Source organism: Oryctolagus cuniculus, chromosome 7, assembly GCF_051225735.1.
Source record: "Oryctolagus cuniculus isolate XC-2025 breed Fujian yellow rabbit chromosome 7, ASM5122573v1, whole genome shotgun sequence".
Lineage (NCBI taxonomy): Eukaryota > Metazoa > Chordata > Mammalia > Lagomorpha > Leporidae > Oryctolagus > Oryctolagus cuniculus.
In genome coordinates, this window is record NC_142873.1 from 144,724,697 (window position 1) to 144,748,363 (window position 23,667).

The 23,667-nt window shown below is 58.4% G+C and overlaps 1 protein-coding gene across 7 annotated transcripts; it reads left to right on the forward strand.

The window, feature by feature from the left end:
- Nucleotides 1–20,556, forward strand: FGR (FGR proto-oncogene, Src family tyrosine kinase). 7 transcript variants are annotated; one of them, XM_089299149.1, is made up of 14 exons: nucleotides 499–548; nucleotides 1,490–1,566; nucleotides 7,611–7,673; nucleotides 8,554–8,783; nucleotides 9,272–9,374; nucleotides 11,981–12,079; nucleotides 15,988–16,091; nucleotides 16,214–16,363; nucleotides 17,289–17,444; nucleotides 17,537–17,716; nucleotides 18,097–18,173; nucleotides 18,415–18,568; nucleotides 19,570–19,701; nucleotides 19,793–20,556. In XM_089299149.1, exons 4-14 carry the CDS (start codon nucleotides 8,564–8,566, stop codon nucleotides 19,999–20,001), a joined length of 1,584 nt encoding a protein of 527 aa, XP_089155275.1. In that variant the 5' UTR covers nucleotides 499–548; nucleotides 1,490–1,566; nucleotides 7,611–7,673; nucleotides 8,554–8,563; the 3' UTR covers nucleotides 20,002–20,556. The 7 variants fall into 7 exon arrangements, with proteins under 7 accessions (XP_089155276.1, XP_089155273.1, XP_008264099.1 ...); XM_089299150.1 differs by lacking the exons at nucleotides 499–548; nucleotides 1,490–1,566 and adding an exon at nucleotides 1–156; XM_089299147.1 differs by lacking the exons at nucleotides 499–548; nucleotides 1,490–1,566 and adding an exon at nucleotides 9–156 and having other exon boundaries at nucleotides 8,551–8,783.
- Nucleotides 20,557–23,667: the final 3,111 nt, after the last annotated feature.

Consider the following 23,667-nt stretch of genomic DNA (forward strand, 5'->3'; position numbering starts at 1 on the left):
GGCACAGAGACAGCATCCACAGCAGCGGCTCCGGTGACAGCAGTCTGAGGTCCTCTGGCTGAGTGGACCTGTTCCTGGGCTTCCCCAGGAGGAACTGGCCTTCCTGTGGCAGAGAAAAGCCCATCTTCCCCCACCCCAGGGATGCCCACAGCACAGGTGTCGGTCGGGAACCATCGGGAAAGCTCTGCCTGGGGCAGGGGCTGGGAAAGCAGCCGGGGTGCGGGGAGAGGCCTGGGAGAGCCGACCCCCACAACCAGGGGCCGGCGGGAAGTGAGGGCGGGCGGGCCTGGATCTGGGGGCCCCTCCCCACTGCGGGCAGCCGGGTCGGGGCTGGGGCGTGACAACGAATTCTCCCCGCCGCCACCACTGCCACCGCCGCCCGCGGCTGCAATAAGAGAAGTCCGAGGCGGCTTCCTCCTCCCTTGTCCAGAGGGGGCGGCGGGCAGAGGCGGGCAGCACCCCAGCCCTCGCCCACGTCGGCACTCGTAGCTGCGTGAGCCCCGGCTGGCTCGCCGGGGGCTGGCGGAATCAGGCTCCCCTGGCACCAGGTAGGTCTGGCCGCGGCAGGTGGGGGCTGGGACAGGTCTGGGAGAGGAGGGGGCGGGCTGGAGGCAGTAGGGACACTTGAACTTAGACAAGCTACAGAAGTTGAAGGCCAAGGGAACCTCACCTCGAAAAGGGCTGAGGGGGGAAACCGCAGAGACCTGGGAGTAACCTGCGGGGCAGGGCCCGGGGCATCTGGGAACCCCCAAGGCGGGGTCTGGCGGGGAGGCGGAGTGGGGGCCTGGAGGGTGCGATTTGGAACGCGGGGTGAGAGTCGGGGGAGGCCTGGGGTAGAGAGTGCGGGGACTCTGAAAATGCAGCATTTGGGAAGGAGTTCCGTGGGGTGCGGGGACATTCGAGAAGAGGGTCAGGGAGAGCGAGTTCTGGCCCGCGCAGTTTAACGGGGCCATTCAGGGGCCCAGTAAGTACCCTCTGTTCCGCATCGTCAGAAGTCGGGGGTCAAGCCTAGGCCCGCAGGCCTGCGGCCCCCAGACCTGCCCGCCCCCGCACTGGTGGGCGCCAGGGGCCGGCCGCAGGGACTCCTGCAGGGCGCTTCCTGGGGAAGTCCCCGCCCTCCGCAGGGACGGCCTCTCCCGGCGCCCCCTCCCCGCCAGCGGCGGCGGCCTCGGTCCGCGTTCCTCTCGGGATCCGGGAATTGCTGGCCGCCCCGACGGAAATCCTGCCTTTGACCGCGAAGGCGCGGAGGGGCTGTGTCCATGGCAACCAGAGGGCGGAGAGGCGAGCTGGGCTCTGGCTGCTTCGGGGCTGGTGGCCGGCGCAGCCCCCCACCCCCACCCCGGGGGCCCGGTCTTTGCTGCAATTTGGAGTCCTTATCTTGGGAGGGGTGCGGGACAGAGGAGGGGGTGCTGATGTTCCATGATCTGGGATCCTGGAGTGGGGGGCTCTTAGCAAGACTATGTCCTCAGTTGCTGTGTGACTGTTGCAGGTCAGGCTTCTCTGGGCCGCCTCCTTCTGTTTGAGCTATGGAGATAGAAGCTGGCTACACCTGCCTGCTGGCCCCGGGTGAGACCCTGGCCTGCAATGCGGGTTTTGCTGAGGGTCCTGGAGGGGGTAAGGGGCTCTGTCCTTTGCCTTCTCAAAAACATGGAGGGGGACAAGAGAGGGACCCACACACAGAGGGCACCTAACAAACAGATGTCCTACATCTCTTGTAGGACCCATGCTGGGGAGATCAGCAGGGGTGAGATCTGTCCCCCACCTTTCTTGGTGCCACACCCAGGTGGCCACCCCTCCAGTCAGTGGTTTTTTCAGGGATCCTGAGGCCTTTGGCACCTTTTCATCTGTGCTGGGGATGGGAAAGCAGGCTGCTAACCCCACTTCACAGATGGGGAGAGGGAGGTTTGGGAGTCGGTGACTGGCAGGACCCACAGTAGGGACCAACAGTCCAGGGCACCTTGCCTCTGAGCCACCCCGCCCCCCAATCTCATCCCTACCCAATCTCTCAGAGCCCCCTGGAGAGGGAAGAGGTACATGGGGGAGGAGGTTGGGGGTCCTTGGGCTCCTCCACCAGCTCCTGCTCCCCAGTGGGTGTGAAGCAGTGAGCGTGGGCGAGAGAGAGAGAGAGAGAGAGAGAGAGAGAGAGAGAGAGAGAATGTGCGTGTGGTTTGGGCTTTGGGTGAATGCGTGTGAGCCTGTGAGCATCTGTGTGTGCACTGGGTTTCCTCTGCACCCACCTGGGGCTGGTGTGGTGAGGGAAATGGCCTGACCTTCGGAGTTTGGGGAAGGATGAGCCAGGGTGCACTCCCACCCTTGGGCTGCCCAAGGTGGGAGAGGGCCCGATGCCCCACCCTGCAGGACCTGGGAGGGGGCTTCCGGTCTGCCACACTGTGGAACCCGGACTCCTCTGCCCTCAGCTGCCCCTGGGCACGGAGCCAGCTCCTGAAAATGCTGAAGCCCAGGCCAAGCAAGTGGCACTGGGAGCCCTGTGCAGAGGCTGGCGTGGGTGGTTCAGTGCAGGTAGGAAACCACAGTACTGCTGAGAAGCGGTGCCCTCGGGAGCCAGCTAGGGCCGACGGGCCGGCACCCGGGGTGCGGGGTGGATGCCCGCAGCCACGGCTCTGGTCTTGGCGAGGGGCCCAATGGCACTGGGACTCACCTGCCGACCTTAGCCTTTCCCCTGCCCCACCCCTGCCCGGCCGGAGCCTTGAGGAGAAGCCGGAACTCTTGCAGGATGGTGGTTTCCGGCTGCTGCCCAGAGTCCCAGTTCCCTTTTGGTGAAATCCCCCATGCGTGGTTGAGGCCAGCCCAGCCCTCCCACCTCGCCTGGGAACTTCTCTTTCTTCTCCGCTCTGCCCAGCCCCGTGCCCTCAGCTGCCTCCCCCTACTGTGGAGGGTCTTCCTCAAAGGAAAGGAGGGGAGTGAACCTTCACTGAGCACCTACTGTGTGCCTGATGCTTTGGGGGCTTGACTGCATTTGAAGCAACCCCTTGAGGGAAAGATCTGCATTCCTGTTTTTTAGGTAGAGCATTGACAGCTGAGGGAGCTGCACGCATGCTCTTTCTCGGGCAGGGGAGAATTTCAGCCTGAATCTGTCTCTGGATCTCACAGATACTAGGCTGGGGGTGGAGGGGCACCCAAGAAGATCCCGTTTCTACCTCAAAGCCCTGATGTGGCTTTGGGAAGTGTGGACCTCAAGAAATGATGGGTGGGCGTGGGTCTTCCTACCAGGAGTAGGGGCAGGGCCGGTTCCCTGGTGGGTGGTCAGCTACCTCATGACAGGGGTGGTGTGTTCCGTTGGCCAGGGACTATGTAGAAAGCAGGACAGGCACCAGTCAGAGACAGCACGGTCTGGCTGCTCAGGCTCCTCAGGCTTTGGAGAATGTCGCAACAGCCCTGGGAACAGAGCTTTGGACCTGAATAAATAGCCCTGACTTTGAATTCCCTGTTTGGCTGTGTGACTTTGGGCAAGTCACTTCCCCCCTACATAGGAGCAGGTGGGGGATGGGTGATAAATGGTCCCTGGGAGCCAAATTAGCTTTGCTGCTTGTGGTTCTCAACTTCACAGGGCTACTGCACGCCCGGCAAGAAGCTCATCTCCTCGAGCCCTGCCAGCAGCTCCGCACAGAGGGGCAGGTGCAGAGACTGATGTCCTTCATGCAAGGTCACTACTGAGCAGAGCAGGGCAGGGCCACACAGCAGCAAGTGCTGGACGTGGGAGCAGCACGGTCCAAGGCCAGGACCTCAGTTCTGATACCCATGACCTGCTGTTGGCCCTGATGGGGCTCAGAGAGCTGACTCCCACCAAGTAGATGTTCAAGGGGCATATTCAGGGCGAGGGCATTGTGGCACGGTGGGTTAAGCCTCTGCTTCCAATGCTGACATCCCATATCCAAACGCTGGGGTTGCTCTGCTTCCGATCCAGCTCCCTGCTAATGTGCCTGAAAAGGCAGCGGAAGATGGCTCAAGCGCCTGTACCCCTGCCACCCACATAGATGGAGTTTCTGGCTCCTGGCCCAGCCCTGGCTGTTGTGGACATTTGGGGAGTGAGCCAGCAGGTGGAAGACCTGTCTCTATCACTCTGATGCTCAATGTAAATAAATAAATCTTTTTTTTTTTTTTAAAGAGCCATTGTGCACAGCCCAAGTTCCCGCAGTGTCCAGAATGCTTGTGGTCACTCTGGGCTGCTACTCCCTTTCTGGTCTTAGAAGTCTGGTACTGAGAAAAGATAGAAGTGGCTTCAGATTCAGTGACTGAGGGTATGTGGGCAGATCTCCTTCTCTCTCTGGGCTGAAAGGAAATTTCGAGTGTGTAACACCTGGCCTGGTGCACAGTAGGTGTTTATGAAGAAACACTCATCAGTGCTTCTACGAGGGCTACAAAATAGAACAGTGCTCAAGGCAGGCTTTGGAGCCAAATGGATTAGCATTGTGTTTTAGCTTCCTTCACTTGCCCTGCCATCTTCAGCGAATAACTTAGCATCCCTGTGCCTCAGCGTCCTCATCTGTAAAACAGGACTAAAAGTGAAGCCTCCCTCTCAGGGTCACTGAGTGAGATTACGCCTGGAAATTGCCTGGTATGATGCCAGCCACTGTGTAAATGTTTAATAAACGAGCACATTTGTTACTAGTCTTTACTGCCACCCCAACTTCTAGGATGCCCAATTACTCCCCACAGAGTGGGAGGCACAGGGCTGGAACCAGCCTGGGGAGGATGTGGAGTCCTGGGGCTATGGCCACCAGACGCAGGCGGCTGAGCAGAGAGGCCGCAAGCTGCCCCCTCTCTTTTTGCCTGTTTGGCTCTTTAGCTCTCTTCGCTGCATCTCGACCTTTCTCTTCTGCTCCTGCCTCTTTCAGTGCCTCTGCCTCTCCTCTTCACCTTGCATTTTCGTCGCTGTGTCTCTTTGTTTCTTTCTGGCAGTGCTGCAGACGGTGGAGCCAACTAATGCTGGCTCAGGTTGGTCCCGCACATCTCCCAAGCCAGCATTCAGGAAGCCACTCCAGGAGCTTTAAATCAGCCGCAGGAGGAATATCTACACCACGGACATCAGCAAGTGGTGCAAATCAGGATTTTCTCATTTGAGATTCAGTTTATCAGCACACCATACTCTCTCTCTCTCTCTCTCTCTCTCTCTCTCACATCCCTCTGTCTTTATGCCTCTATTACTGTCTCTTCCTCTTTGTCTCTCTTATCTCTCAATTTCTCTTTCTCTCTCTCTCCCTGTTTTTGAGAGATACCACATATACATACCCGAGCCATCACCTGCTACCTCCCAGGGTGTGTACTAGCTGAAAGCTGGAATCCATAGCAGGGCCCCAGGTCTTAAGCCCAGGTGCCCCAGTGTGGGATGCAGGCAACCCAAGTTGCTTCTTAACCAGTGGATGAAATGCCCATGCCACTCCTGCCTCTCCTGTCTCCTCATGTCTTTTTCTCTTCTGACAAAATCCTGTGAACCAGGTCACATTCAGTGTGGCCCTTCACTGCCTTGGGCCGTGCAGACCCCCAGACCCTGGCCCCATGTCCCCTGATGCCCTCAGCATTCCTGTCCCCGGAGAGCCAGGCCCAGCTGGGGCTTTGGTCCTCATCAAGCCTGGAAGTGACAAAGCTCTGACAGCTGCCACCTCTGTCTGCCGCCCACACCGTCAGCGCTGCCAGGGCTCTCCTCGGCCCACAGAGCTTTCTGCCTCCTTGCCCAGGGCTGACAGTCTCTGAACACCATTCAGAGCAGGTCTGAGAGAAAGCCAGACTCTAGACTGATAGGGATACATTGTGGCAATGTGCACTTGGGAGGTAGCAACATTGTATCTGCATGTGGGGGAGGGGTGGACCTGTGGATCACCTGCAGAGCAGAGCCCCACAGTGGGTCTGAGCGCCAGCCCAGGGCTGAGCTGTGGCTGCCACTGTCCCTGTCTGACAGGCAAGGCAGAGAAGGGTGGCTGGGCGCTGTGATGTGGGAACAAAATGCTAGGATACATCATTCTGTGTGGCACTGGGCAAGTTTCTAAACTTTTCTGTGCCTCAGTTGTCTCATCAACAATAATCCTTGAATCCCAGAGCTCTGATGAGGATCCCAAGAGGTGTTTTAGGTCAGGGGCTTCACAGAGCTGCTGCCACCTCTTCAGCTCTCCATCCCGTATTTGCAAGTGGACAGAGCTGGGACTGGGCAGCTATGGGGAGGGTGTCCTCAGCACAGAGGGACCCGGGCTTTCTATGGAGGGGCTTGGGCAGCCCAGGGAGTGGGGAGGCCCAAGAATGGGTCAGGAGTGCTGTGCAGATCTGGGGTCAGCCCTGGTCACCGGCTTTTCTCACAGACCCAGAAATCCCTTCAGCTGGGCCCAGATGTCCCTTCTGGGCCCCCTCTGTTCTCTCTCCCGACCCTCACCGGCACTGCAGCTGCCTGGGGCCCATTCAGACAATTGGCTTCACCCAGGGGAGGGTCCTGGGGGAAGGATGTGAGCCCAGGCCTGGTGACAGGGGCTATTTTAAGGGTGGCCTCCACCGCAGCCTGCCTCACAGTTTACCACATGGGTGTCACCCTCTCTCCCCAAAAACACACACCAGAGAACAGTTACCGTGGAGGGTGATTGGGCTGATGGGACTTGGGTGAGGTCAAGGCAATGATGTGACAGAGCCATGGGCCAGGAAACTGGACGTGGTAGATCCAGGAAGACTTCTTGGAAGAGGTGAGTGGTTCTGGTAGGGAGGTTAGGACTCAGAGAGAGGAAGAGAGAAAGAGAGTGATGTCCACCAGGAAGCTTCCTGGGGGTCCAGAGAGGGAATCTGGGGGTTCCTGTACCCAGGACCTTCAGGCCCCTCTGGGGGAAATCAGAGTTCATTAGGGAGGCCCCACCCTAACTCTGCATTCCTCCCATGTCTTAGGAAACCAAGCCCAGTCCCCGGCCAGTTCCTCTCTGAGTGGTGCAATGGCAGTTTCTGTGTGGGGGTGGGGACCCCTTGCTCAATGACCTCCCTGCCTGTTGCTCAGAGGACTCAGCTGCCTAAGAAGGCTTGGCGCATGGTGGGGGGCCTGCCCAAGGGACTCTGGTGGCCCCAGCTTTGGGCTGGGCCTCTCCCTGATGTGGGGATCAAAGCAGAGCTCCGCAGTAGGTACCTGCTGCCCCTCTGTGACCAGAGGCGACCCTGGGGCTGCTGTGGGGAGGGGTCGCACAGCTCAGGCTGGGGCAGAGGCGGAGCTTGTGGGGGAGGGGTTTGTGTTTGTGAGACAGTAGCTGGGGGGCCTCTGTGTGAGCTGAGCCTGGCCCCTGGAGGAAACCCACTTGGAGATGGGCCCAATGCAAAAGCAGGAGTGTGGCAGGGCAAGAATGCCCTGCAGAGAGGCAGCTGAACGCATATGCGTGTCCACGTAGACAGGCCGTGTAGGTGTATTTGTGAACACGTGTGTGCGCCGTGTGTCTCAGCCAGGCTCATGCGAGTCTGTGTCGGGGTGTGCTCATGTGTCAGGTGTTAGGTGGGCATGAGTGTGGGAGTGGGTGTGGAGTTGTCCCACGTGGGGCGATGTGTAAGTGTGCAGGTGTGGTGGGGAGGAAAAGGGGGGCAGAAGTCACGCTGCTGGGCAGGGCAGTCCGCAACTGTTTCCGGCCTCCCCTCAGGTCCCCCGACCTTCCCAAGGATCATGGCGCAGCCCCACTGACCCAGGAGTAGAGGCCTTCGGGGTGAGTGTGGCGGGGAGGACTGGGGGTTTTTGGGGTCAGGAAATGGGCTGGGGGTGGCCTTCCTGGGCCTTGCAGCTCCTCACAGCCCCCTCCTCCCACAAGGCCTGTTGCTAGGTAACGGATGGGGGAGCCAGAAAGAGGCAGCTTGAGAGGCCTGAGGCTGGACCCACGACAGGAAATGGCCTTGATCCCCCTCTGCAGGGAGCCTCCAGGTGCAGGCACACAGCCCTCACACGCACCCCCGCACACCGCTGTGCAGATTCATGCACGTACGCACACAAAGACACACAGAGACAGGCATACACACAGGCACATGTGCTCTCCCCACAGAGCCATGGACCCTGTCACAGACAGCGACACCTTCTCACACAGACCTGCACATGTTCACACACACACACACACACACACACACATACTGAGACAGGCACACCAGCACAGACGTGCACACACGCAGCCAAACACAGGTGCCGAGACACATACACGAATTCACACACACACACACACACCTGCACATGCACACACACATTTGCAAGGAGCTACACACATACAAGCAAGCTACACACAGACACAGGGACACAAGCACCCTGAGGGATTCACAGCGATGGGAGGCGAAAATATGAAAGAGCCATAGCAACACCCTGATGTGGAAAACCAGCCTGGAGGAGTGGGCTTGAGCCACTGGCTATCTCCAAACATGCCCCGGCCACTGGCCGGTGGAGCTGGCTGGCGGGGGGGGGGGCATACCTGGGCCACCCTCACCTTCACAAGGGGGGACCTCAACCCAGGGGAAGCCATGTGCCTGTATGAGAGTGTGCACAGGAGTGTGCATGCCAGCTCTGTGCAGGGACCCCTTGGTGAGGCACGCCCCCTTGTGTAGCAGGGCACCTGGAATGGGCTGTGTGTTCTGCAAGAAGCTGGAGCCGGGGCCCAAGGAGGATGTGGGCCTGGAAGGAAACTTCAGGGCCTCTGGGGCTGCCGACCGCTATGGCCCTGACCCCACCCAGGGCCGGCCGGCCTCCTCCTTTGCACACATCCCCAACTACAACAACTTTACCCCTCAGCCCTCCAGCCACACCTTCCTTGGTGGGGGCACCGTCAAGGGCATCTCAGGTGAGTGCAGGGGGTTGGGGGCAGGTGCGGCCTGGATCTGGGGAGAACTCGGGAGAAGGGGAGACTTGGACTTGACCCCAGGGAGCCTCCAGAACCAGTGTAAGAGCAGCCCTATTTCCATGACTGCACAGGCTGGATTGGGGAGCCTGTGCAGCCTCCTCCTGGGAGCCCTCCGAGGTGGGGGATACAGCTGTGCTCTCAGGCTGGGGGGGACCTGGTAGCAGGTACAAATGGGAAAGGGACCCTTCTGGGCCACTTGAGTGCCACTTTGCAGTTAGGAAGTCTTGGCAGGAAGAAGAGGAATGAGCAACATGGAGGACCCCCAGGTCCTGAATCCTCCAGGGGCCAAGTCAGAAACCCACAGGGCACCAGTGGTCCGTGGGTTCTGGGGCATTGCAGCAATGGGCTGGGGAATGGGTTCTGGGGGTTCAGCCCCATTGGCGCCGCTGTCCTGTGCCCTTCTCGGCTGAGTGGTCCTGGCTCCACAGGCTCTGGGGTGACCCTGTTCATTGCCCTGTATGACTATGAGGCCCGGACAGAAGATGACCTCACCTTCACCAAGGGCGAGAAGTTCCACATCCTGAACAACACGTAAGTGACCAAGCCACCCAGCTGCTGTGGGGCCTGTGCTGGAGTCTCACCCATTTCCCATGCTCAGAAAGCGCCAGGCTGCTTGAAGACACATAAATGACAGCCTGAGCAATGGCTATGACATGGGGTGGGGGAGCATAAGGAACAATGGGTACATGACCTAAACAGGGTCCCCAAGGCAGCGGTGATCAGGGCGGGCTTCCTGGAGAAGGTGATTTTAGGTTGCGACTCCAAAAATGAAGAGCCAGTGAAGGCACAGATGAGAAAAGAGGAAGAGGGTGAGAGAGACCATGGAGTGGTTTGTTCTGTCCAGATGAATCATGAAGTGCAGGATGCGGGTGGAGCGCGCAGAAGCCGGGGAGCAGGTAGGCGCAGGGGCTGCAAGGTGTGTGAAGCCCTGCTGAGGAGTCGGGATTTTATCCAGAAGGAAGAGGGTGAGTTCTTGAAAAAGTTCATGGAAAAGGTGTCCTGTGAAAAAAACTATGGGAGCTGGCGCTGTGGCGCAGCAGATTAAGCCGCTGCCTGCAGCACCAGTATCCCATGTGGGCACTGGTTCAAGTCCCAGCTGCTCCACTTCCCATCCAGCTCCCTGCTAATGTACCTGGGAAAGCAGCAGAAAATGGCCCAAGTGCTTGGACCCCTGCACCCACCTGGGAGACCCAGAAGCTCCTGGCTTCAGCCTGGCCCAGTGAACCAGCAAATGGAAGATCTCTCTCTCTCTCTCTCTCTGCTTCTCCCTCTCTAACTTTGAGTTTCAAATAAAATAAATCTTTTTAAAAAACCTGTGAATGAATTTCAATTTTTTGAATCAAAATAACTTTTTTTTTTTTTTTGGACAGGCAGAGTGGACAGTGAGAGAGAGAGACAGAGAGAAAGGTCTTCCTTTGCCGTTGGTTCACCCTCCAATGGCCGCCGCGGCTGGCGCGCACCGCGCTGATCTGATGGCAGGAGCCAGGTACTTATCCTGGTCTCCCATGGGGTGCAGGGTCCAAGCACTTGGGCCATCCTCCACTGCACTCCCTGGCCACAGCAGAGAGCTGACCTGGAAGAGGGGCAACCGGGACAGAATCCGGTGCCCCGACTGCGACTAGAACCCGGTGTGCCGGCGCCGCAAGGCGGAGGATTAGCCTAGTGAGCCACGGCACTGGCCCAAAATAACTTTTTATATATTATATTTAAGAAGACTTATTTGACTTATTTGAAAAAGTGAGAGAGAGAGAGAGAGAGAGAGAGAGAGAGAGAGAGATCCTCCATCCACAGATTTGCTCCCTAAATGGTTGTAATGGTTGGGCTGGGCCAGGCCAAAGCCAGGAGCCTGGAACTCCACCTGGGTCTCTAACATGGGTAGCAGGAACCCAAGCACTTGACCAGCTGCTGCTGCTATCCCAGGTACGTTAACAGGGAGCTCGATTATAAGTAGAGCAATTGGGACTCCAACGAGCACTCACATGGGATGCTGACATTGCAGGTGGCAGCTTAACCCAGTGTGCTGTAACACTGGCCCCTAAACTTATCTTTTAATTTAATTTTTCCTTGAACTTTAAAATTTTTATTCATTTATGTATTTATTTTTGCAAGAGAGACAGACAGAGGTGGTTCACTTTCCCTCTATCTCTCTCTTTTAAACATTTTATTATTAAACTACAGTTAACATACCAAAAAGTGAACTTAAGTGTACAGATCAGTGAGTTTTTTTTGTTGTTGTTATATGATTACCCTCATAACCATCATGGTTCACTTTTTTTTGACAGGCAGAGTGGACAGTGAGAGAGAGAGAGAGACAGGGAGAAAGGTCTTCCTTTTGCCATTGGTTCACCCTCCAATGGCCACCGCGGCTGGCGCATCACGCTGATCTGAAGCCAGGAGCCAGGTGCTTCTCCTGGTCTCCCATGTGAGTGCAAGGCCCAAGGACTTGGGCCATCCTCCACTGCACTCCCTGGCCATAGCAGAGAGCTGGCCTGGGGCAACCGGGACAGAATCCGGCACCCTGACCGGGACTAGAACCTGGTGTGCCAGCGCCGCAGGTGGAGGATTAGCCTATTGAGCCATGGCGCCGGCCATGGTTCACTTTCCAAACACCCCCAATAGCCAGAGCTGGGCCAGGCCCAAGTTGAGAATTTAGAACACAATCTAGGTCTCCCATATGGGTGGCTAGGGATCCAAGCACTTGAGCCTTCCTGGGAGCTTGCCTTCCAAGGTCTGTGTGAGCAGGAAGCTGGAATGAGGGGTGGAACCAGGACTCTGATGTGAGATGTAGGCATCCCAGCCAGCATTTTATCTGTTAAGCCAAACACCCACCTCCCCCCTACCCCTTGAACTTGAAGTCTCCTTGTATGTAGCCATTGGCAGGTTTCCAGCAGGGAAGAGATGTCATCAGCCGTCCGCTGTGTCCCTGAACCCCAGAAAGAGGCCCAGAGGCCTGGGTGACCCCGCTTGTTTCTTCTGCAGAGAAAGTCCTTGGGGGCAGTGGCCGCTGGGCAGGTTTTGATGTCCGAGGGGAGGGGAGGACCAGGCCAGTCTGCGCCCAGCCTCTGTGTGGCCCTGCCTGGTCCCAGGGTGCCCCAGGGGCTGAGGTTGTCTGACTGCCCCCTGTTCTGTGCCTGCAGTGAAGGAGACTGGTGGGAGGCCCGGTCCCTCAGCTCTGGACAAACTGGCTACATTCCCAGCAATTACGTGGCCCCCGTGGACTCCATCCAGGCTGAAGAGTGAGTGCTGGCTTGGGGGGGGGGGGGTGCATCCAGACAGGGCCCTGGAGTCTGGACTCCAAGGCTACCTCTCAGGCAAGTCATTGCCCCTCCCCAGCCTGTCTCCTTATTTCTGGCTCTGTGAAGTCATTGAGGGAATGGAAGGAGGTGATGGAGGTCGTGGTTGTGTGGGCAGGCATGCTCACGCTGCAGTACTGCGCTCTGCACAGGAGGTTCCTGCGCAGGAACAGAATCAGAAATTGTTCATGTGCTGTTTTACAAAGGAGGAAGCTGAGGCACAGAGACAGTAAATACCCCGCCCAAGTTCCCAAGGCTGGTGAGTGGCGGGCCGGAATGTGACCCCAGGACACCAGGCTGCGCTGGTCGCCATTACGCATGCTGACAGCAGTGCGGGAGCTTTAGAGCATTCCAGAGTGTTGGAGACCTGCAAAGCAGCCTGAATCCTCTTACTTCCTGCTTGTGGATACCTTCACAGACACCAGTACTCCACCTGCCCCGGGTCCTTTGATTCCCACACGAACATCACTGACAGGACTGTGACCCCCATGTCAGAGATGAGGAAGCTGAGGCTCATAGTCTCTCCTCACCACCTCCTACACATGTTGGGAGAGAGAAGATTCGGGACACTTTGCCGTGTGGCAGTCGTTGGTGGCGGACTGACCTTGGGGAGAGGGAGGAGCCAAGGGGGCTGGACATCTCCTTGGGGAGCAGAGTGGGTGTCAGTGCCATTCAGGTGCCATTCATTCAGACGAGGAATGCAGGGGCCCCAGGGTGGGAGAGGGGGCGCTGGGCTGAAGTTCCCAGAGCTCAGGTTGTGTTTTGTGTGGGAGGCCTGTGTTGAGGCAGACCCAAGGAAGGGGCCCTTTTCCTAACTGTCACCAAGATGCCTCCCTGCCTAGGAGTGGAAGCCGGAGTGAGGGTGACGAGGAAGGCTGCCTGGGAGGGTGACGGAGGAAGGAGGAGAGTGAGGAGGAGACTGGCCTGACCCCAGCTCCGGGGAAAGCAGCCTGCAAGGAGAAGCCCCTGGAGAAGGGAGGGAACCCAGGCCAGGCTGAGCAGAACAGCTCCGAGGGTGCAGGCGAAGTTTCAGGAAATGAGGGGCGGAGCAGAGGCTGCTACTGCATTGGGCAATGGAGGTGACCTTGGTGAGAAGTGAGAGGGAGGTGACGAAGTGGAGAACCAGGTGAGAAGCAGAGGGGGAGGGTACGGCAGGATGTGGGTGACAAGACAGGACTCAGAACAGTTTTCTTGGGTGGAGCAGGACAGACGGGGCCCCTTCGGGCATTGGGGCTGCTTCACGCGGTGGGGACAGGGTCCCTGAGCAGAAGGGCGTGGGCAGGACCAGAGCCCAAGTGCACTGGGGCCTTGGTCTGGGGAGGGAGGTGGAGGCAGCGGGCAGGTGGTTCACGTCTGCATATCCTCTGGGAGGCAGTGTCTCGGAAGCTGGGTTGCACTCAGTGTGGTGCTGTGGTTACGTGAGTGTCATGGTCAAGTGCATAGGCCCTAGAGCTGTAGCTCGGGTTCCTATTCTGGCAACACAGCTTCAGAGCGCCGTGGCCTTGGGCAAGCTGCCTGACCGCTGGGAACCTCAGCTTCCTCATCTGTGTGCTGGGGCCAGCAAGAGCACCCATCTCAAAGTGTGGGTCTGCAAATTGATTGGATGCACGTGGTATTAAGGCAGAGCTCGAAACAAAATAAGTGCTGTTATTATTATATTGCTTATTAAGGAAACCACTAATGTCATAGACGCAGGTGGGGGCAGGGCTGTGAGACAACCTGGGGAGGTGTCCTGTCTCCACTGCCCTTCAACAGCCCCTGATCCCCCTCCTGCCTGTTCTCCTGGCCATGCCACTTGCCAGGGCCTTCTCCTGTTTCCCAAATTCTGCCTAGTACCCAGGTGTGAGCTGACCATCCAGACTTTGGAGATTTCTACCTCCCTTGATTCAAAAACTATGCTCCTTCTAATTCGTCCCAAGATGACCACAGGCCAATGTCATAATTGCAGCACATCTGAGTCTTCTACGCCACCTTTGGTCACTTTGATGGCCACGGTGTACTCACACCGTTTACGGCTGCAGTTTGATGCCAGAAAGAGCCATCAGGTGCCAGCAGGAGGGGTGAGGCCTGAGGTTGATGTTGGGACTGACAATGCTTAAGAGAGTGGAGAAAAAGCAGCCAGCAGATCTGGGCAGGATTGTCAGAGAAGAGTGGAGAGAGGATGCTCTTCTGGAAGCCGGGGAGGACAGGCTAGGAGATGGGGGAAGGGAGGGATCTGAGTGATTGCCTGGAGGGCGGAGGTGGGCAAAGAAGTCAGTTGGGTGGCAAAGGGTTCTAGGTGGGAATCATCGGACAGTCTTACAGGCGGTCACTTCCCCTCTCTGAGCCTCGAGTTCCTCCTCTGTGAGAGTGTGTGAAGGGCCCTAAGGAGAGGGACTCAGGGGCTCAAGACGCCCTGGTGCAGTCACCGGTGACTGGGGTTCTAGCAGCCTCTTTATTTGAAAGGCAGACATCAGACAAAGATCTCCCACCTGCTGAAACCAGCAGCCAGAAGCTCCAGAGCTGGGTCTCCCGTGTGGGGGCAGGGACCCAGGAACTTGAGCCACCACCTGCTGCCTCCCAGGGTGCTCATCAGCAGGAAGTTGGAATTGGGAGCAGAGCCAAGGCTCCAACCCAGGCGCTCAGATACAAGATGCAGGTGTCCCAAGCGGCATTTGAAATGCGTGCCAAGACCTGCTGCTCTCACAAATTTATTTATTTATTTATTTATTTATTTATTGACAAGTAGAGTTATAGACAGTGAGTGAGAGAGAGAGAGAGAAAGAGAAAGGTCTTCTTTCCGTTGGTTCACTCCCCAAATGGCTGCCATGGCCGGTGCTGCGCTGATCCAAAGCCAGGAGCCAGGTGCTTCCTCCTGGTCTCCCATGCAGGTGCAGGGGCCCAAGCACTGGGGCCATTCTCCACTGCCCTCCCGGGCCACAGCAGAGAGCTGGACTGGAAGAGCAACCAGGACTAGAACCTGGCGCCCATATGTGATGCCGGTGCCGCTGCAAGCGGAGGATTAACCAAGTGAGCCATGGTGCCGGCCCCAGCTCTCACAATTTTTAAAAAGACTTATTTATTTATTTATTTATTTATTTATTTATTTATTTTGAAAGGCAGAGTTATGGGGTGAGAGAGAGAGAGAGAGAGAGAGATCCTCCATCACTTTCCAAATGGCTGCAACAGCCAGGGCTGGGCCAGGATGAAGCCAGGAACCAGGATCTTCATCTGGGACTCCCACATGGGTGTCCCAGGCACATTAGCAGGGCACTGGATCAGAAGTGGCTCAGCCAAGACAAGAACCGGCCCAGCATCACAGGCAGCAGCTTAACCCATTACACCACAATGCCGGACCTCAAAATTTTAACTCAAGGGCTGGTGCCGCGGCTTACTAGGCTAATCCTCCGCCTGAGGCGATGGCACCCTGGCTTCTTTCTAGTCCCAGTTGGGGTGCTGGATTCTGTCCTGGTTGCTCCTCTTCTAGTCCAGCTCTCTGCTGTGGCCCGGGAAGGCAGGTGGTTGGGCCCCTGCACTCTCATGGGAGACCGGGAGGAGGCACCTGGCTCCTGGCTTCGGATCAGCGGAGTGCACCGGCTATAGCAGCCATTTGGGAAGTGAACCACCAGAATGAAGACCTTTTAAAAAATTTTTTTAACTCAAGGAAACCCAAAGAGTAGAGACGGGAAAGCTCCCCTTTGTTGGGCACCTGCTATGTGCCAGGGGTTTTCCACGCCCTGCTCTGGGATCTTCACACAGGCTGAGTCCCATTGTACGTGCGAGGAAAGTCTTGGCTGCAGAGGTGACTGCCCAAGGGGCTGGGCTGGGGTCTGCACAGAGTGTCCCTGACTCTCACCTGCCCTTCCCAACAGGTGGTACTTCGGAAAGATCGGGAGGAAGGATGCAGAGAGGCAGCTGCTGTCCCCAGGCAACCCCCAGGGGACCTTCCTCATTCGGGAGAGTGAGACCACCAAAGGTGGGGGCTGCGCCCTGGCAGTGTGGGGAGGGGCCCCCTGCCCCCCAGCCCTGGCCTCTTCCGGCTACCAGACTGGGGAAGACGCCGACAGCACACCTGCAGTGACCCTTTCCCACCCACAGGCGCCTACTCGCTGTCCATCCGTGACTGGGACCAGAGCAGAGGTGATCACGTGAAGCATTATAAGATCCGCAAGCTGGACACGGGTGGCTACTACATCACCACGCGGGCCCAGTTCGACTCAGTGCAGGAGCTGGTGAAGCACTACATGGGTGAGGGCGGGCGCCTCCGGTCGCTGAGCCAGCCCGCTGATGCCCTTGTCCATAGGAGAGACGGAGGCCCAGAGAAGGGAGGGTTCTCCCAAAGCACTCGTGGCCACACCGGGCTCAGGATACTGCTCTGCGGGCTTCACCAGGAAACTGAGGCAGGCATCCCACCATGGCCAAGCAGCGCCCCCTAGCATCTGAGCAGGGAATTGGCCAGTTTCTGGCATCAAGTCCTGAACCCAACAGGAAGTTTAAGCACTGAGCTGCCTTGTATGCCCACCTTCCCCTCCCCACCCCACCCCACTCCTCCCAGCACCAGCAGGGCACTAGGACTGCCCTGTGGCAGGGAGGGAACCACCGTGACAGGGACCACAGCAGGGGATGGCAGAGGCTGTCTGCACTTTGGTGAGACACCCTGGCGGCTGGTCAGGCATGGATGCCCAGGGCAAGGCGGAAGGAGGAGAGTGCTCAGAGGCAGCAGCTGCCACACTCAGGCAGCAGAAGTAGAGCAGAGGCAGAACGGCCCAACCTGGAGGGTTGGCTGGTCGGTCAAGGGCAGGGTGGGGGTCAACGCCCTGCCTGGACTGGTTAGGTCAAGGATGGGCCTCATGTCCATACCTTGTCTGGACTCCCCACCCCTACACCTGTCCTGATCTCACTTTCTCCTTCAAGACCAGCTCCCATGTGAGAGCCCCCAGTCTTTACAGGAAAACCCCTTGTCCTGTAGGGATCTTCTGTCCCCCTGGGGTGCCACGCCCTTCCCTGGGTACATACGTGTTCATTGACTCAGGGCCAGGGGTGCATTCCCTCCTGGCCTGTGCCCTCCTGGGAGGCCTAGTTCTTCATAGTTGGGCACCAGGCACCAGTGGGATGAGGTGGGGGGGAGGTGTGGCCCTGGCCCATGGGTAACCTGCAGCCCTCCTCCCTCCAGAGGTGAACGATGGGCTGTGCCACCTGCTCACGGTGGCCTGTGCCACCATGAAGCCGCAGACCCTGGGCCTGGCCAAGGACGCCTGGGAGATCAGCCGTGCCTCCATCGGACTGGAGCGCCGGCTGGGCAGCGGCTGCTTCGGGGATGTGTGGCTGGGTATGGAGATGTGAGGTGCCTGGGGGGGGGGGGGGCGTGGGGAAGGCCTGGGCCCGGGGGGAGCAGTCCTGACGCGCTGGGCCGTGGGACAGGCACGTGGAACGGCAGCACAAAGGTGGCGGTGAAGACGCTGAAGCCGGGCACCATGTCCCCGAAGGCCTTCCTGGAGGAGGCGCAGGTCATGAAGCTGCTGCGGCACCACAAGCTGGTGCAGCTGTATGCCGTGGTGTCCGAGGAGCCCATCTACATCGTGACCGAGTTCATGTGCCACGGTGAGGGCGCGCGACACTGGGTGGGGGTCTCTAGGAAGGGGACCAGAACCCTGGTGAGTGAGAGGCCCCTAGGTAAGAGGACAGCAGGCCTGGGAGTGGGGGCGGAGCCTTGGGATGGGGTGTGGGTAGGCGGTGGGTGGGGCTTGAGCTAAGGAAGCCAAGCTCTGTGCTGAGGGAGGGTCTGGGCAGAGTCCGTGAGGGGCGTGTCCAGGAGAGGAAGAGGATCCTGGAGATGTGTCTGGGTGGGTGTCTGAGAGCAGGAGGCGGTGGGCGAGGCCAGCGAGAGGGCTGGGGGTTCCACGGGGGTAACCGGGCGGGTTCAGGAGAGAGGTGGGCCTGGAGCGGGGGTCCTCACTGATTTTCTGGCTTCCTGCCCCCAGGTAGCTTGCTGGAGTTCCTCAAGGACCAGGAGGGCCAGGATTTGAGGCTGCCCCAGTTGGTGGACATGGCAGCCCAGGTACCCTTCAGCTCCCAGACCTCTCTGAAAATCACCGCGCCCTGAAACACCTGGCCAACCCCTGGAAGCGCCACCCAGCCCCTGTGCCAGCGGGGCCACCTGGGGAAGGGCACGACTCCTCCTTGAGTCTCAGTCTCCCCATCTGGAAAGTGGGTCTTGCAAATGGTCCCCTCATCCCTCAAACAGGCCGTGGTCCTGTGAGGTCACGCGAGCTCCTGTCTCTTCACACTTGACCCCCAAGGTAGCTGAGGGCATGGCCTACGTGGAGCGCATGAATTATATCCACCGGGACCTGAGGGCGGCCAACATCCTGGTGGGGGAGCGCCTGGTGTGCAAGATCGCAGACTTCGGTCTGGCCCGTCTCATCGAGGACGACGAGTACAACCCTCGGCAAGGTGCCTGGCCTTGACCCACCCCTCCAGGAGTTCCTGGTGCACCAAGGGGTGGACGTGGGCCCCACATCCTCAGGATCCTTGCCCACCCTGGTTCATCACCCCGGGGACACCCTCATCCTGATCCTTCCAGCCCCAGTGCAGCCACTTCCCAGCCATGTAGCCTGTAAAATGAAAATCCCCAGCCAGCGGCAAGTCTGCAGACCCCTGCCCTGTGCCAGGTGCTGCTAGGAGTCTTCAGTGAGCTACGGCGGGGTGTAGCAGCAGTGCGAACTCCCGCCAAGGGGCTGGCGCCTGAACCCCAGGCCCTCAGCTGTGTGACCCAGGCGAGTCATCTGCCTGCTTTGCCTCCTTTTCCTCATCTGCAAAATGCAGGCAGGGGCAGCATTGCCATCCTGGGGCTTCTGTGAGGGTTAGCGGAGCCACTGTGCACCTGTCCCTGCAACAGGGACAGGCACATCAGAAAGGCTACACGAGTATGGGCTGTGGTTAACCTGAGCATCACTATGAGGCTGACAAAGCACCCAGCACCACACTAGACACACACAAGAGGCCCTAACGAGAGCTGGGTCCTTTCTGCTCTGCCAGGGGCCTGTATGTTCAGGACCCCCAAGATCCCCATGTCATTTCCTTCCTTCCTTCCTTCCTTCCTTCCTTCCTTCCTTCCTTCCTTCCTTCCTCCTCCTCCTCCTCCTCCTCCTCCTCCTCCTCCTCCTCCTCCTCCTCCTTCTTCTTCTTCTCTCTCTCTCTCTCTCTTGCTTATTTGAAAGGCAGACTGACAGAGAGATTGTCTATCTACTGGTTCACTCCCCAAATGCCCAGAACAACCCCAGGCTGAGGTCAGGCCAAAGCCAGGAGGCTGAAACTTCATCCGGGTCTTCCACATGGCTGGCAGGGCCCCAGGCACTTGAGCCATCACCTGGTGCCTCCCTCCCAGGGCACTGGCAGGGAGTTGTTCCCACGGACCTCCATCACTAGCTTTCCCTCCTCCCTCAACCTCCCAGGGACCAAGTTTCCCATCAAGTGGACGGCTCCAGAGGCGGCCCTCTTCGGCAAGTTCACCATCAAGTCAGATGTGTGGTCCTTTGGGATCTTGCTCACCGAGCTCATCAGCAAGGGCCGAGTCCCATACCCAGGTTTGGTGGGGAGGGGGCCGGGGACGGGCTTCCTCCAGGCCGCCCCTTCGGGAGGGAGCAGGCCCTCTGACCGATGGAGCCCACCTTTCAGGTATGAATAACCGGGAAGTGCTGGAGCAGGTGGAGCACGGCTACCACATGCCGTGTCCCCCAGGCTGCCCCGAGTCCCTGTACGAGATCATGGAGCAGACCTGGCGGCTGGACCCGGAGGAGAGACCCACCTTCGAGTACCTGCAGTCCTTCCTGGAGGACTACTTCACCTCCACAGAACCGCAGTACCAGCCCGGGGACCAGCCCTAGCCTGCCAGGGTGTCGGGCGCCCTCTGGGGATGCCCATCACCCCTTGCCGGTCCCCAGGACTCTGACCCTGAGCCCCCCCAGGCTGTGAGCAGATGCAGGTGCTGTGACGCTGGCCAGGGCAACCCAGATGGGGCACATGGGGGCTCCGAGCCCTACCCTCACCCATTCTGACCCCAAGCACTGCTTCTGCCCTTTCCCACTTAGGCCCCCTGCATGCCTCTAGCCTCTCGCCCCGCCCCCAAACACTCCGACCCTATGTGGTTATTTATAGCTCGGCATAGCCCCTTCCCTAACTCACCTCCTGACCCTGCTCCCCCACCGTGCTGTCGGGCCTCTCTGATCTGAGCGCCGGAATTTACCTCGACCCCCCCCTCCCGTAAGTTACCAGCCAGGAGGTCTTGGCCTTCCCCTTTGCCTGCTGGGTGGGTGGGGGCTGCAGGCCGGGGCCAGAGCAGAGGGGGTAGGTTGCTGAGGGCTCGCCTCCTCGCTGAACAGTGTGTGTTTATTGATTTTGTAAATAAGGAAAGTTACAATATGAATCTCCAAAGTACCAGCCGTGAGCATCCCCTGAGCTTCCTCTGGATGGGATGGCGACTGGGGCGTGGCTGTTGGGAGGGAGGTGACCAAGCAGGCGTGGCTTTGGGAGCTGGCAGGGAAGGAAGGCAGGAGAGAGCACTCCAACTCCTAGCACACACAGGGCACCCTTTCAGGGCACCCTTTCAGTCCCCCTGCTCGTACCGTGGCAGTTTAGGGTGAGTTGAGAGATGGATACGGAAGACAGATAATGGGAGAAGCATCAAGCGTGTCCCCTTTGCTAGCAACGTGGCTTTCGCTTTGTGTGCAAGGGCCTTGCTCATTCTGTGCCTGAATTCAGCAGATTTGCCACCCATCCCAGGCACAACCTTGGCCTCTAGCCACAGGGGCAGGGCAGCTGTCAGATTCCCCAAGAGGATGAGGAGAGGGCAAGGAGGAGGGAGAGCTGATTGGCTCTCACTGGGGGCATCCCGTCCCCCAAGGGGAGGTTCTGAGGCAGTTTTGTTTGTCACAGTGACTGAAGGCTCCTACTGGCACTTTGGGGGCTGTGATCAGGGGCGTAGAACAACCTGCCATGCACCTGTGCCCTGAATTGCCCCGCCCCCAGCTCCCCTTGGAGAAACTCTGGCAGCCTCTGTGTGGAAATCAGAGCGCGGGGAGGCAGCTGCCGTCCCCTGGCTCAGTGGGGGAATGGGCTGGGACGGCCGGCAGTCGCTGTTGCAATAGGCAAGCAATGATGGCACATGGACTCCCTACAGGGCCCTGGGCTAAGCAGGACCCAGGCATGAGTAAGACGCGGCCACACCCGGGGGGAGGTCACGGGCAGGCTGCAGAGAAGGAGTGGTGGTGGCGGCGGCGTCTGCCGGAGGTCCCCTCTGCTCCCATCCATCCTCTCATTGACTCAGGACCTGAGCCTGGTTCTCTGCTTAGTGCCATTTGCAGACCAGAAGCCTGAGGCCAAGGGTTCCGTGATGTATCCAGGTCACACAGCTGGATGTGAGAGAGCTGGGATTTGAACCCAGGGCTTACACCAAAGCCCGTGGTCTTTTCTCTTAGACCTCCTTGCCTCTAGGCTTTGGGAAGAGAGTGTATCTCTCCTGCATGTGTGAGGGATCCTCCTCCTCCCTGTAGTCATTCATGGAAGGATGCCCTGGAAATCCACCCCCGAGTTGAGTGGCCTACAGGAAAGCAAGCCAGGCAGACCGAGGATTCTCTGTGTGTAGCCCTGCAGTGGGGCGGTTGAATGTGAGCCCAGAGATGGAGAGAGAGGCTGTCGTGGGGGCCTTAGCTCTGCAGACAGCTTCTGTCAGACCACAGCTTCTCCAGGGCCATAGTTTCTACCCAGCCAGACTCAAAAGAGCCTGATGTGGAAGCCAGAGGCCAGCGTGTCTACCGCGGAGCAAGCAGCCAAGAGCTGGAGCCGGAGCAGGAGTGCCGGCTGCGAAAATCCCACCTCTGCCCCTCACCAGCCATGTGACGGTGCTGCTCGTTAATCTCCCGCAGCCTCAACATCCCCATCTGTGAAACAGCAAGGGAATGCCCAGTGCATGCTGGGGGTCTGTGTCACCACCGTTTGCAAGGTGTTTCCTCCGTGCCCTGCATCCCGCCAAGTGCGTGCAGCTGGGTCGCCTTGCTGCACCCTACGCAGAGGCGGCTGTGGCACCGTCGTTTGGCTAATAATGAAACCAAGGCACAGTGAAGTAGACCAGCTCTTTCAAGGTTGCCAGGACACGTGTGGAGAAGCAGAGGCTTAACCCAATCTCTGAGCCCAAACCGGTGCACTTTGTATCCACAGCCTTTCCTGGAGCCAGAGCATTCTCGCCTGCCTCCGAGGACCCTGCCTGGCACCCGATGCCCGCTTGGTTTCAGTGCAGGCGCTACAGGGCGGTGACCTTCTGGGCGGCCATGAGGCCCCTGACCGCTTCTCCACAGAGACCAGAGTCTCCAGGGCCTGGGCCCCCAGGGTCTGATGGTTCCCTGTCTCTCCTTGAGGAGCAAACGAATGAATTCTCTTTTGCACCCCCTTTCCTACACAGCCTCCTGTTCCCTTCAGATAGAGCACAATGCAATTGATTAGGCTTCTGCTTTCTCAATTTCAATCACATCCTCGCCCTGCCTCCCTGAGATTACAGGCGGGTCACCTTGATTGCGGTTTGCACCGTTCACAAACTCTTCAGTCGTTTACAAAACCATCTCTCGCCTCATTCACTCCCCCACCTGGCTCTTCTCTGCCATGCGTGGATTTTACTGGCTTAAGACTCAGAGGGCAATTTTATTTCCAAGTTCATGGTGGGGGAGAAGGACACCTAATTGACGGATGCTGGGTGTTTCACACGCATCGTCTAATTGGATGCTCTCAGCGAAGCAGTGCGGGAGTGTGATGGTCCCCATTTCACAAAAGAGGGAACAAAGACTCTGAGCAGCCACTACACGCACCCAAGGTCACCCAGCTGGATGGGAGAACCAGAGTCGGAGCTCAGAACGCTCATGCATCCCACCGTGCCACATCCCTTTATTCGCTGGAGCAGCGTGCGAAGGTATAACACCAGGCCAGTCAGGCTCAGGGAGCCACGGTGCAAAGGGTCCGTGCTGAGGATCCTCCTCCTAGAAGAACAAGGTCCTGTGTTGATTTTGCACACGCTTACTGATGTCTCCTGCAGGCTGGTCCTGTGGAGGAGGCAGAGCCATAAACAATCACAACGCTTTGGGGCAAGGTCATTCCGAGAGCCAAGGGAGAGTTCTTGGAATACGTGAAAGCAAAATCTGCCTGGTGAGGTAGCTAAAAGGTGAGGTCATCGCCAGCTGAGGGGACAGCACGTGCAAAGGCCCAGAGGTATGGTAGAGCAAGGCCCATTTGGGCAAGTGAGAAACATTATGCATGGGAGGGCTGAGGGTGCTGATGCGGCATGCAGGAAGGTTGGAAGGTCAGAGACAGGAAGTAGGTGGGGGAACCAAGGGATATGGCCCCTGAGTTGTGGGGAAAGGTTAAAAGACATCAGTGGTTAGGAAACAGGGCTCGTTTTGCAGGAAGCTATCCTGAGTCCCTCTGCTCCAGGACTGGCTGGATAAGTCCTCAATCCAATCCAGTAGTTGTCCCCAGGTGCAGGGTGGAAGCCTCCCTCGCTCCCTCTC

Coding starts and splice junctions, on each gene's coding strand:
- FGR (XM_089299150.1), top strand. CDS start 8,564: ATGGGCTGTGTGTTCTGCAAGAAGCTGGAGCCGGGGCCCAAGGAGGAT. Junction 16,364..17,288: donor GCTGGTGAAGCACTACATGG/GTGAGGGCGGGC, acceptor TCCTCCCTCCAG/AGGTGAACGATGGGCTGTGC. Junction 17,717..18,096: donor GACCGAGTTCATGTGCCACG/GTGAGGGCGCGC, acceptor TCCTGCCCCCAG/GTAGCTTGCTGGAGTTCCTC.